Source organism: Filicampus tigris, chromosome 2, assembly GCF_054856515.1.
Source record: "Filicampus tigris isolate MCC_2025a chromosome 2, RoL_Ftig_1.0, whole genome shotgun sequence".
In the NCBI taxonomy this organism is placed as follows: domain Eukaryota; kingdom Metazoa; phylum Chordata; class Actinopteri; order Syngnathiformes; family Syngnathidae; genus Filicampus; species Filicampus tigris.
Window position 1 is genome coordinate 32,414,572 of NC_141218.1, and position 14,453 is coordinate 32,429,024.

The following is a 14,453-nucleotide window of genomic DNA, read 5'->3' on the forward strand; positions in this document are numbered from 1 at the left end:
TGTGCGTTGAGGTTCACAACTGGCTAGGCACTACTCACCTGGTCGGACATAAAAAAATGAATCCAAAATAGAGGATTCACCTTTATTTCAGTTCTGACCTAAATTGAAACATCCCAAAAATAAAAATTGGTGTGGCCCAGTGATGGGCCACACAACCCACTTTGCATTTTGCCGACACACCTCAATGAATGATGGTCCTTGACTGGTCCACATCTGGTGTCCACAATGGTGTCCTTTTTGTCCTTCATGATTTTAAATTGATTTTTGTTTTGTATTGTCAGGTAATTTGACTACTACAAAGAGGAATTCAACTAAAACTGATATTGTGGCGTTAGATCAAGCGTTTCCCAAATGTTTATAAATTTGTACAAAGAAACATTTTGTTTTGTTTTTAAACTGATGTAAGTCATAAGGATGGACAGTGTGTTAAGAAAACAGACATGTGTGCATGTCATTACCAATGTAAGGTCAATAAAAATAACCCTTGAAGAGTCTAGCTGTGAAGTCCACTGATAGTGTAGTGGTACACACGCCTGAGTTGTGTGCGGGCAGCGTGGGATCGATTCCCGCTCAGTGACAGTGTCTATGTGTGCCCTGCGACTGGCTGGCGACCAGTTCAGGGTGTAGTCTGCCTTCGCCCATTGACGGCTGGGATAGGCTCCAGCAACTCCCCGTGACCCTATATAGGATAAGCGGTTTGGAAGATGACATGAGTCTAGCTGTGGCACTATGGGCTGAAATATGTGCCACCAGAAACTAAATCTGAATAACACACAAAAGTCAAACGTTATCCTAAAGATAAAATAAATGCATTTACTCACTACGTCGTTGCTGCATGTCTCACCGGTGTGTGCATGGCAGAGATGGGAAATTCAGGTCCCGAAAGTAAAAACCCTGCCACAATTTGTCTTGAGCCACAGGTGCTTCTCATCAACTGAGCTCATTTGCCTGCCGGTTGAGTAGAATTACCTGTGGCTGAAACAGAGTTGACGTTATCCATGGGGGGGATTCTGGAATCTTTGTGCTTGTGCTTCTTCTTTTTCTTTATTGGTGGGTGGCACCTAGCGTTTTAGGTGCATTTCCGCCACCACTTGTGCTGGAGTGTGGGTCAGAGTATTATTATGACTGCAGGAAGTCCTCAAATTACGATGTACACGACCTACCATGTTTCGACTTTACGACGTCTGTGCCTCCTTCGCCATTTTGTCCCCAGCACCATAGTGACTATGTTTACATGCAGTCAATATTCGGGTTAAGGTCAAAATTCCGATTTCTGAAACATTCTTAATAATCCGTTTATATGATTGAGTGGACAGAGTTGCTCCGGCATTTGAATAAGCCACTGTGTACAGCGACACACGGCGTCATGACTCAATTGGACGTCATATCCGCTTGTTACTTTCAACTGTCAATAAAACACTTGATTTCATGTCACTCACCACATGAATGAAGCAGCCGGTTTCCTCCTCGCTCTAAAATCACCCTTTATCACCCCCCGCACCGTTCCGCCACCCGTCTCCCCCAAAAAAAGCGAGAGATGCTAACCGAAGAGGTTTATTTTAAAGATCATTAGCTGGCTAATTTGCTATTTAAATCTGCTGTGGACACGCTTCAAACATGCTTCAAACGCACCACTAGTACTTAACCAGCTGTGTGTGCTTCCTTCCATTGCGAGCCCAGGGGTTGGTTTTGTCGTATTGTATAATTATTTGGGCTCACGGACGACAAGAAGTCTGCAAGCTTTCAACAAGTTACTTATTTTCTACACTTCCCCTCCTTCACACTTCCTGGCCTTCAAAAGAAAAGCATACCAGCAAACCACTACACAGCAGGTTTGCTACGGCGTATTTCCGGAGCGAGAGAGATGAATTAAAGCGAGGTTCGTTAATTTCAATGAGAAATTCCTGCTGTGTTGCTTGTAGTAGGGAAGACGCCAGAAGAAGTGCATGAACTCCACCTTGACGTGCTAGCGTCATCCTTGAGTGCTGCGCGCAGCTTGACTATACTCGTGGACACAAGTTGTTTTGAAACAGTTCCATTCCAAGTCGGGGCATCGCTTCAAAAAGACAGCGGCAACAATGGATATCGATCGTGCCTGCGCCAACCATGAAGGGACTGAGATCACTAGACGATGCATTTAATTTTATTGCGAAAACGATCTGGAATGTGGCGGCTAAGGGGGAACGTGGGCGAGTAGCTTCTTTACATAAACATACGTGTCATAACACCCACGCCGCTGCCAAACTGCTGTGCAGCAGCAACGAGCTGCGTGGTGCATCCTTTCCTCCATGTGGGAAACATGTAAGTCATCGCAACATGTGACATAATGGACCGATCAGAGCAGCAACAATTCCTGATGTGTGCGTGGCATGTGTTGCAGACCTGTCGCCAACAGTACAATGCGTCGGTCATGTGAATCAATGCGGCAGTTGTCGCTCGCCGACGCGGGAGTTTAAAGAAGCCTAAAAAAAGCCTTTCACCGAGTAGGTTGAGATAAAATATGGCCGCCTCGCGACCACGTCACAGGACTAAAATCCACTTCCGGCCATGCTCAGTCGGGCCCTTTTTTAAAATTGGTCTGCCCCCACCCCACACCACGAAAATGGGCATTCGGTCGGTCTGGAGGGTCCGACCGGTCTGGGCCCGGGACGGACTGCCCAGCTCTGTTCAAGACACACACAGCACAGACACCACACTCTTCAGTTTTCTCTACTTATCCTGTTTTTTTTTTTTTTTTAAGGTTTTTTTTTAGGCACAAACACAAAAATGCACACTCCCATTTGTGGTCTATCGATTGAGAAGTGAACACACGCCAAAGCCAGGTGACTGCACCACCACCTCATACGAGCCACAGAAGGCCACATTTTTTTAATAGTTGAAAATTAAGTCAGACAATATATTAAAATGATTGTAAACTCCATAGGAAACCACTCAAGACTTTGTATTTATGAAGCATTATAAGCATTTTGTAGAATACATTTCTTTTCCTGTTTGTCTCACCTTAGCTGTTATTTTGATGTGGTGATCTGTGTTCCCGAATAAAGCATTTAAAATAAATATATAAAGACCTTTTTTAAAATAAATACTTTTATAGTTACCTAGGTAACAGAATGGGGCCAGCTATGGTTATATGATTTGGCTGAGATATGGGCTTTATGTGGCCGACTTGTGGTAACCAGATGTGGACCTCTAAAGGACTGTCATTCATTGAGGTACATGGGCCAAGTGCAGGTGGGTTTTGCTATTTATTTTGCTATCTGGGCTTCTTATATGGCCCACAGTTCTAAATTGATTTCTGGGCCAGATCCTTCACTCAACAACTGGCCCACAATTTGTTTGCCAGAGTCAAGACAGTGCCTCCTTTGTCAGTCCTGGGCCATGTTCGGTTCACATGTTGTATGCCGAGTGAATGTCACCTGTGCCCGCCTCATGCCAGCTCTGGCCCAAATGCCTTTGCTATGTGGGATGTTTTCAAACATTTAAAAATGTTTCAGCCAATTTCACACAGTTCAACAATGTGATAGCAACAAAAACAAAAGAATATTTAAAGAGACAGTGTGTAGAATTTTGTGCCATCTAGTGGTGAACTAATAGAATGCAACGACCCAAGTTCGAAGTACGTGCATTTTGACATACGCACACTACGGTGACCACACTTCGCAAGCCTACCAACATTTTTTTCAGCAGAGGTGCAATCAAAATGTTATCACAAACGACTTTTGGTATTCCCTCAAGTGATGAAGTAAATGCATTGCATTTCTTACACAAGCTGTAGTCATGATGTGGAGGAACTACATTCGCTAAGTTTGAGAACAGAACCATGGTGGCCAGCACGGACAGCCTTTTAAAGGCTCTGTCACAGCATTTCAATCAAACTCAAGTCTGCACTTTGATTAGACCAGTCTAAAATAGTCCTTCTGTTTTTTTTAAGCCATTCAGAAGTTGATTTGCTATTGCGTGGTCCATCATTGTTGTGATATAGAACCCAAATGCACTTCAGTTTGAGGTCACAAACTGATGGCCAAACATCCTTCCCTCAGGATTTTTTGCTAAAGAGCAGAATTCATGGTTCCAGCAATCACAGCAAGTCATCCAGGTCCTGAATTAGTAAAGTAGCCCCACAGCCTTACACTATCACTTTTTCCTGATATGCTGTGTTACATTTATGTCACATGTAAAGAGACATGTCTTCCAAAAAAGTTCAACTTGAATTGTGTTAGTCCATAGCATATTCTCCCGAAAGTGTTGGGAATAGTTTCGATGTGTTTGGCTACAGTAAGATGAGCTTTATGATCTTTTTGGTCAGCAGAGTGGTTTTTGCCTTGCAACTCTGCCATCAATGTCATTTGCCCAGTCTCTTCCTCATTGTTGAGCCATGAACAAATTGGGCTCACCCATGAACAATGGCTCAACAATGCAGTTCTTTACATGTTTGTACTAGGTTTCTTTGTGACCTCCTGGATGAGTCATCTATGTGCTCTTGAGGTCTTTAGTCTGGACACTCATTGGAAAGGTCACCACTCCTCCGTTCTTTCTTAATGTGTGTATAGTGGCTCTCACCGTGATTCGTTGGAGCCTTAAACCTTTAGAAAGGACTTTGTAACCCTTTCCAGACTGAAATATGTAAATTACTTTATTTCTCTGACTTCATTTTGTCATACAGGTGATATTTACGTGAAGTTGTTTATTGAACAGGTCTGGAGGTAATCAATCTTGAGTGTGCTCAGTGAAAATGAACTGAAAAATGGGATTAGCCACAGTTTAAAAAAAAAAAAAGGCAGGATTAAAAAAAATCTCAAGACACTTGACCCAAAATGTGATTTGTGATTTTTGCTCCATGTTTTATTTATTAGCATTATTTCACTCACTTGACAGCACACCCAACCTTCTACCTGTTTACATCTTTGCATCAGTTGGTGAGTTGAGAGAGACTAATCTCACATGGTTTTCACTCTGTGAAAAGAAACTGAACAGGGGTAACGTTTACACAGCCATCAACTGTTTCAGAACAGAGACCATAAATTAGGCTGTATTTGAAACCAACATAACTTTCCTATGAGTAGGTCAACACTACAGTATAAAATTATTTTCTTGTAAATTTTATCCAGTCATTTACTTTTTATTGCCAAAATGATAATATGAATTATTTATTCACTTTTACAGAAAACAATCAACTACGGTACCATTGTTAACGGTTGACCCAGAAAATTATCTGAATTGAAAAATCAATTGGTTTTCACGTGAGTGAAGATAAAATTCATTTGTTGGAAGTGCGTTATGGCAAGATAAATAAAATGGCTGGAAGTAGTTTTATTTTGAGAATGTGTGGAAAAAAAAGTTTAGAAAAAAAAGATAGAATTTGCTCCAAATACAAAAAAACCAATTCACTTTCCTCAACCAACGGTTCCTCATTCCCCAAATAAACACATGTGCAGTTGTGCACTTTATAGGTGGTTTAAGTTTGATAATCGCAATTGTGTTAATGATTTGGATAGGCATTCGACCTTGTGCTAAGTGTAGGCAACTGCTCCATGAAGTTACTCGCATGTGGATGAGTTTTATATTAACTGGAGGATATAAACATAAATTCAATTTGTGTATGATTCTAATTATCCTCACAGCATGGGGCTGAGGTTGGAGGAGGATTGAGGTTATGATGTGTATGTGTTTTGGTTTTCTGTAAACTGCTGTCATCAACCCAATTTCCTGCCCCAGCTGGCAGCCGTTTACAGCCAGTCCTACATCAAACAGTACTTGTGACGACTTGCTGTTTGTGAAGGCAGAAGTTAAAAAAATAATATGTGCACAATCTTTACTCCAAAAATATATGCGACAGCTTGCTCCAGTCATAGCTGCCGATTCCATATCAAGCAGAACTGCATTTCTTCAACTTCTCCTTCACTGACACTGCTGTCTCCAGTTGGTACAGGGCAAATATAAATGGTGTCTTGCTAATGCAACATAATGGTCACAGAGAGGCAGACACCATGTACCTGCCTGGATGTACAATTGTCTTGTGAATAGGGCAGGGGGTGAGCTCCAAGAATAAACATCTACTTTCAGTATGGTAACCACGGAGAAATTATTTTCTTAGACCCTGGTCCGGTTGTTCAAGACTTTGTCATTCACCGGTTAAGTAGATTTAACCGTCCATTAACTTTAACAGTTGTTCAAAACTCAGTTAACTTTACCCGGCTGTTAAATTGACGTTAAATTTATCACACCAAGGGACACTGCAAACCTTTTAACAATGGGCTTAACGCTCAATATATAAGTCTACAATCGCTGTGCATTGTGGATTACGTTATGTTATGTCAAGTCAAAGCTTTTCAAGGGTAAATGTGTGCTGACATGACATGAAATAAAATTCATTCAGGTAGAATACATGTAGGCTACTTGGCTCTGGTCTTCAGTATTTTCGTGTTTTGGAACATTGTCCCACTGAGACCCTGGTCACCTCTCCTGTGAAAACATTTGATTATCCCTCTTTTTCATGCATTTATGGAAAAACACACTGATCTCCTCATTGTGTCGGTTGATGTTTCAGCGTGCCAGTTACTCATCCTGCTTCATTTTTTTCAGCAAGAAACGGGGGGAATTCAAAGCTGTTTTGTGCAATTTGGGGTCAAAGGAGCTGTTTTTTTGGTGCAGAAACAGGAGCATTATTCGCATATTGTTTCTTTCTAGGGTCGCAGCGAAGGTGCTAGCTTGCTAACCGTGCTACCATGCCCTCACTGGCAAATGTAAACAACAGTGCATCACTGGATTGACAGGCAGTGTTTTTTTTTTTTTTAACTTTATAGACGAACAATGTTTTGTTTATACGGTAACCCATCATATGGAGAATTGTGGTATTATTTGAATTATTTGCCGGACATTTGTGCTTTGTCACCAGGGCTTTTGAGGAGGCCCCCCTGTGCCAATTTTGACAGACATTTGGTTCTTCACCACTCTCCATTTCAACTCATCATTGGCAATGGGCAAACGGGGAAAGTGTGCACTCTGGCTTCAAACATAGACTAAATTACGTTTTTCTCGTCAGCAGAGAAATTCCTGCTGCTTTTTTCCCTAGGAGTGCTCCGGATTCTTTGGCTATCCATCTGATTTCCAAAACCGATAGTAAACAAAATGAGGAATTGTGGGATATATAGGCACTAACCAGTGACGTTAACCACATGGTTAACTTCGATGGTGCCGTTAACTAACAACGTGACTAATCATGTGTTGAATGTATATTTAGTGGTTAGCTAGCGATGGGTTAACCGGCGGTTAGTAGTTAACCAGTGGTTAAAATACAAATTTTGAACAACCGGGCCTACGTCTTTATTTCAAAATTATATAATGCACTTACAAATATGCTAGTGCCATTTCCTAAAGAGTTTGTGTGTGTACATATTAGGACTCATACGTCAAATCTGCGATTACTGTTCGTTAACCATTTGACCAATCCCGAATCCATTCGAATGGATTGTCAATTTGTACGGCTAATGAATGACACAACCATGCATGTTTTCTTGTCGTGGTCCAGTTCATTTTGGTTCCTGGTGAGTGAGAGTTCTAACACATGGTGTGTAGCCAGAACGGTCAATAGTGTGGCATCATAAAGATCAAACGCCAATGACGCAATGCCTCACACTAACATTATGTGACACAAACAATATAAATGTGTTGCACCGTCATTCATTGTCCTGAACCATACTGCCTGCTAAACACTACGCTTTGCTGACATTCTCTTACCCATTAGTTTGTTTTGCAAGTGCATGTGAAAAGAAATTCTGGCAGCACATATTTTTTTGCTCAGAGTGCGTCCCTCCTCAACTCACCACTCACTATACATACAGCATATTAACACGAATATAAATCATTCCACATTTGAAGTCCAAATAATGATTCATAGCTGTTACATGCCATTGTGTAAGCAAGGCGGGGCTAAAAACATGACTTGTTATAGAAAATATTATAGTGTAGTATGAGTTGCTCTTCTTGTGATAGTGATTCTCAGTCACGCATGATTTTGTATCTCTCCACTGTATAACCTCTAATTATAAAAATAACAAAGCCGTAATATTCAAAGCTGTATACTATACTTAATTGTAACCTCTCAGCACAGCGTTCCCAAACAACCGGTACTGTAACTCATTGTCTGCAGAGACTGAATCACGTGTTTGACCTTGAACAACAGAGCCGAGCTGAGCTGTGCTGTGCTGAGGCGTTGTGCTGAGCTTTGGCTCGGCGCTCAGAGCTGTAATTACACACACTAACACTGACCACCCGCACATGCAGATTTCAACCAGGCCATTTCACCCCTTATCAAAGCCCGGGTTTTAAGTGTCCTATGAAATGTAATGTTGTGGAACAGATACAGGGATTGTAGCTAGGGTGGTTAACTCCTGGATGGGATGCAAAGAACACTGCTTTCATACTCAGTGAGCTGATGATTATAATTAGACAGGACCCTTAATGACTCCCCCTCCCCCCCCAAACTCGGACATTTGTCCTCTCTTTGTCTGCAGTGGACTGCGTGGACCCTCAGTGCAGCGGGCATGGCGTGTGCGTCCGCGGGGAGTGTGTGTGCTCTCCAGGCTGGACAGGAGTGAGCTGTGATGACCCGTTGCCAGCCTGTCAGGAGCAGTGTTCAGGACATGGCACCTACCTCCCTGAGTCAGACGCCTGCGCCTGCCAGCCCAACTGGACAGGGCCGGACTGCTACATTGGTAAAACGTGAATTGGATTTTCAGCCAAAACAGAAACATGTGATCGTATGTCACACATTTATCAGCGGTCAAGTGGCATGACCAGGTACAATTTCCCATGGATGTGGGATTTCAAGCCATGAGGGGAATGGACAATGCTACATTCCCAGTTATGAACACACAACCACATTATTTCAATAGTTTATTCTTACATCCTCTCTCTCAAATATTTCATTTCATTCAATTACGTGTACTGGCCATAGGGGCACATTAATGCTGGAAGAAAAGGTTTGAAATGGTTTATCTTGGTGCCACATTTTTATTTCAGAAAAACCTGGCATTTGAATAGGGCTGCGTAGACCTTTTATATCCACTGTATACTCACAGCCACAGCATGAGATTCACCAACAACCCGTGTGACCCAGTACAGGGGGAAGAATTCAATGCATTTTTGTCAGGAACAAAGATGGTCATTGAGGATGATTGACACATTGATTGATAAGAAATTACCTCCTTTGAAAATGTCAGTTTTCATGCTTATGTGCAATATTGCCTCTCATGATTGAGGCAGTGCAACCACCAACAACTTTGCAGTGGGTAGCCCACCGAAAGTGCCATCACACAAACAAATGTCCTGCAGCTACTTGAGGTGATGAAAGAACATGTTTGTGATTGGAAAAAAAAAAAGGAAGCTATTTTTATATCAATGCTGCTCCAAGAATGTGAATTATAGCAATGCACAACTTGCCATTTAATCTTGCCAAATGAATCTTTTATGATATTTTTTTTTTCAATAAAGTTGTTAGAGATTTCCTTTGAAGTGGAACGTCTTCAATGTTTTTCCTCCGCATAACATTGAACTGGACAAAAAGGGAAACATATGTCGAAATTATTGAGTGCGGTACAAACCTCATTCTTGTCCTCGTTACAGTGTCATTTGACAGATGGCAAAATGTCCATTTTAAGGCTTTCCACCACATAAAGTTAATGCTGGTCTTGGCAAAGATGATTTATAGACTATTGGCATTAGCACTTGCCCTCAAGAGTGTAGATGCCTTATTACGGTGATATACCGTAGCCCGTGATAATGACAGACCACGGCTGAATGTTTGAATATCTATCCGTGGTACAAGCAAGAATTGGCTCTCTGTGATATCCTAATGAAAAAAGCCTCTACAATTTAATCCTGTTCTTGCCCAAGCAAAGAAAAATATAACTCTAATGGAGAGTTGAAAACTCTCCACCTTTAAGCCACTTTTCCCACCCTCTCCATGCAATGTATATTTAAATTGAAATAACTTTTCAGTGCGGCTAGGTAAGTAGTCTTTGTGAGCCTCTAGCACTTTGCTGGTCTTACTCACAGATGACGTTTATTCCTCTGTCGAAAGTGGAAAAGTAAAATAGAAAATAGACAGGCGAGGAGAAGTGTGGGATAAAATTGTTGGAAAATGGGACACAGAAAGTCAAACGGAGGAGAGGAAGAAAATGTTTTAACGTCAATTTGAAGCCCCTTCAGGTTCCCAAATGCAGTGTAAATACAAACCATTTGGTTGGTTCTATTCACTCCACTCTTCTCCTGTATGATAGAAAATTGTGAATAAATGAGAACATTCCTCCTTCCTTTAACTGCGGCTTCTGCCTCAGTTCCGAATTGTACTTTTTTTTTTTTTTTTTTTTCACTCCACAGTCCATACAACTCTCACTTTATCCTTTGATTCTTAATTTGGTCCATCTGCTTGGCCCATTCTTTTCTCCTCTCACACTAACATGCTTGTCTCGCCCACATACCCCCACCCACCTCTCTGGCAGAACTGTGCCCGGTGCCGTGTGGCAGTCATGGTGTTTGCTCAGAGGGCCGGTGCCAGTGTGAGGAGGGTTGGCTCGGCGCGACATGCGACCAGAGAGCGTGCCATCCTCGCTGCGAAGAACACGGCCAGTGCCACGATGGGACTTGCATCTGCCAACCTGGATGGGAGGGAGAGCACTGCAACATCGGTGAGCGCACGTGGGAGACGTTAATTATTCGTTGTGATATTTGGATTGGAAAATGGTGTCACTGTCACTTTTTCCCTTTGGCAGTTGCTCACGACTTGGACATTGTTGTGAAAGGTAAGTTTTCATTAATTTTATTCAGGAGTAGGAATACTACCTTGAACACATTCCAATGACACTGTGTGCATGGATGCCTGTCTGTGTGTGTTTGTGTACATGTCTGTGTGTGTATGCGTGTCTGCGTATGTGTGTCAGATGGCTGCCCAGGGTTGTGCAGCGGGCACGGGCGCTGTACCCTGGAGCAGAGTGGCTGGCGCTGCGTCTGCCAGGCTGGATGGAGTGGGCCTGGATGCAGCGTTGTCATGGAAACTGACTGCAGTGATGGAACAGACAACGATGGAGGTGACATTCTATCACCATCTATCATTTTCTATCTCTATTCAGTCTTTCTTACCTCTTTCATTTCTGTCTTGCTTGCACTCCTTTCCATCACTTCTCTCGATTCAATAGCCAAAAAGAATCCACTTCATTGTCCTCTTCTTCTTTGCGTTGTCCCAGTCCTGCTGTGAAGCCTGTGGAGTCCTATTGGTCATTACTTAAGTGTGCGTGTGAATGTGTGTGCGGGTGTGCGGGGGTGCGTGTGTGTGGGTGTGCATTTACATTTTTTTTTTGTGTCCTCACAGCTAAATATCTGATATGCGTAACACCTGCTGGCATAAAATAAATACTTAAAAAAAAAACACTCAATTCCACACCCTGCAAGGAGAGCCATAGATAAAAAAAACAACTCTTGCTTTAACCCATTAAGGCCTAAAGCGCCTGGCTCAACATCTCCGCAAAACCTAGGGGCAACTATAGAATCACCCTGTTACACCTGAGGTTCTCCCAGAAATTCAACACCTAAAAAATAATTGATATCACAGCCACTGTAGAAGATATATAATTCCAAAAGAATTTGAGAGCTTAGACGTGTGGCTTTCACACAGGCCTGGTTTAATACTATTATTTACTGTTTCAATCAAAGATGTAAAAACAGAGTGTCAGTGTAAGAGAAGCACTATTTTTAATTAAAAAAAAATTGAGTGGTGATTACCGTCCTCTCTTCTGTTACAAAGTCATTGCTATCATCATTGTCTACAAACATATATCACGTTCGACTGGTTCCACTGGTTTAAAGTCCACAAGTGCGTCATCTTTTTCACTGCCGTCACTAATTTCAGAGCTCCCGCGATAGTCTGCGTAGGCATTAATGTCCGAAAAAATTCCAGAACATCCTCTGCGGTCTCACGACACCGTCACATGTACAATAAATTCAGATGCATTTCATTGGCTAAGAGACCGAGAATTTGATTTGAAAAAGAAGAAAATGACGTATACGTTCTCCTGGCTTTAAAGATAGAAAGACGCAAAAGCGCTCCTGGCTCACTCCCAGCCTAAATGGGTTGAAATAAAATAAGTCTTTATTTTGTTGAAATCAGTGTCAACAATTGTATTTTTTATGATCAATGTTGTAAATATAGAGATATAAATAGATTTCACACAAGTCGCTTCAAATTTATGATTGAAAGTGGTATGTAATAAATTTACTGAACAACTTTGAAATAATTTTGGTGGTAAAATATTTTTAAAAAAAGAACAATTCAGTGTTCATGAAAATAAACATAAAAAACAAAAAATACCTCATCATGCGATGCAAGAAGACTCGCTATATGAAATAATATAACATAGGATATGTATTTGGCCTAGAAGTGTGTTTCATAGTTGGTTATAGGTTAGCGCTAGACTACGTCACCTTCCATATTACGATCACATTCACAGTACATCAGGAACGGAACTCCATCGTCAACCTTGGACACCCTGTTTTTGTTTTCAGATGCAAAATAGAGTTTTAATCAGATTTGATCTAGTCAACTAAAAATACTAAGCGTACAATCCTTGTCCAACTTACTTACCATCAGTCAGAGAATTTCATTTCATTTAATCTAATTTCATATACTCCATAAATGGACAAGGTCTTTTTGACATTGCAGGCAAACCGCGCTACATTGCAAGAAATCCATTAAAAATTAAGACCTAGTGCAATATGCTGTATGTTGGTGTCACAGAGCTCATTCAGTCTTCCGGTCTTTCACTTGTGCCACTTCACTAATCGCCTTCTCAAATACAATAATATAGCTCTTGCTGCTAATTCTTACAATGCATGTGGTAGGTTTGCATATGTGTCTCTCACAGCAATCTTTTTGTCGCTGAAGATCGACAGAGATGAAAAGATGCTATTATAAGTGATCAGTGCAAAAAGATGACATTTTTCATTACTCTGCCTGTATTTGGACAGAAGTCAGAAGAGGGTTCTTCCAACTTGTATCCAAATACATTGCATACAAAGTGGAGTTGACACTGCATATGGATTGTACATATTCTAATCTATACTTTGCTCCTTTGTGTATTTCAGTTGCCATCTAAACATGGTAATTTACACATTGTCCTTTTAATGGCGACGATGTAACAAATTCAATTAATTCTGTTCTTTCATGCTGGAGTGGTGAATGGTATGGAAATGAATTATTGTACTCGGCCACCTTTGTAGGAGGAGGTTATAATAGAATATTGTTGGCCTTTAGCTCTCTGCTCTGTGGTCAGATGCATTTAAATGTCAGCACTGCTTCCTGCCTTTTCAGACACAAGCCTGAAATAGGAGGCACAAATGCCAGCCTGGCTCCTGTTACCTGCTGCTTTGGCTCCTATCAGCAGCCCATTGTTTACATTGGACTTTTATGGCTCACATTCAAATAACTGTGCTGACAAATGCCTGATTTATAGCAATATGAAGGGGGCTTGATGAAAGCATCTAATTTGATTTATCTTTGTGATAATGATGATACATGTAGGGTTCACTGTCTCGGATTTCATCTCCTTTCTCCTTGCTCCTCATTGAGTGGAGATGCAGATTTTTGTTTCTCTTTTTTGGCAGCGGTTTTATAGTATCCTCTTTCTTTCTTGTCCATGATAACATAGTATAGTATACATCCCTCTTGAACATCAAATGGAAATATGTTCTCATAGCATTAAACATCTTAAGCCTCCACTGACAAAACACAGTAAATATAAGCAGTCATATAATAATACACATGCAAGTGCTGGTCTTAAATACAGTTGTTTAACACATCATAAACGTGCAGTACCTCATTATAATATAATTTTGTATGTGATCTCTTGAAATTGTTTCTGTCTATATCAGATGGTCTGATTGACTGTGTGGATCCAGACTGTTGCGAGCAGCTAAGCTGTGGCTCTGACCCCCTATGCCGCGGCTCGGCTGACCCCATGGCCCTGCTGCAACGGAGCCCATCGCCCCCAACTGCACCTCCCTCTCCCATTAACACACACACTCACAGTTTCTACCGCCGCATACACTTTCTCCTCGGCAAAGCAGCCACACACACTCTCCCTGGAGACGTGCCCTTTGATACCAGGTATGTGCTTGTTTACTCTTTGTGTGTCTGGGTCACCATGTGCATGCAAAATCCTTCCCTTATTTGTTTTGTATGAATGTGTCCTTGGATTATCCGTTGTTAAAATACAAGAACATAAGATAATTAAGTGAATACCTCAATATAATGGTCCTTAATTGTCCATGATTTGTTATCGGTTGAATGCATGCATGGGATGAGGTCTGACCAGCACAGATTTCAAGAGGCTGTAGCACCATAAGGTCACCCATACATATATATATATGTATATATGTTGCTGGCGTCAGGCCAAAACCTC

General features: G+C 41.5%; 1 protein-coding gene across 3 annotated transcripts in view; it reads left to right on the forward strand.

The window, feature by feature from the left end:
* tenm1 (teneurin transmembrane protein 1) overlaps nt 1-14,453 on the forward strand; it is a 298,794-nt gene that overhangs the window by 167,491 nt on the left and 116,850 nt on the right. For all 3 annotated transcript variants that reach the window (XM_086023607.1, XM_086023606.1, XM_086023608.1), the window contains 5 exons: nt 8,514-8,714; nt 10,503-10,688; nt 10,773-10,802; nt 10,941-11,087; nt 13,924-14,158. In XM_086023607.1, coding sequence (XP_085879733.1) covers nt 8,514-8,714; nt 10,503-10,688; nt 10,773-10,802; nt 10,941-11,087; nt 13,924-14,158 — 799 coding nt within the window. The remainder of the gene's footprint in view (nt 1-8,513; nt 8,715-10,502; nt 10,689-10,772; nt 10,803-10,940; nt 11,088-13,923; nt 14,159-14,453) is intronic.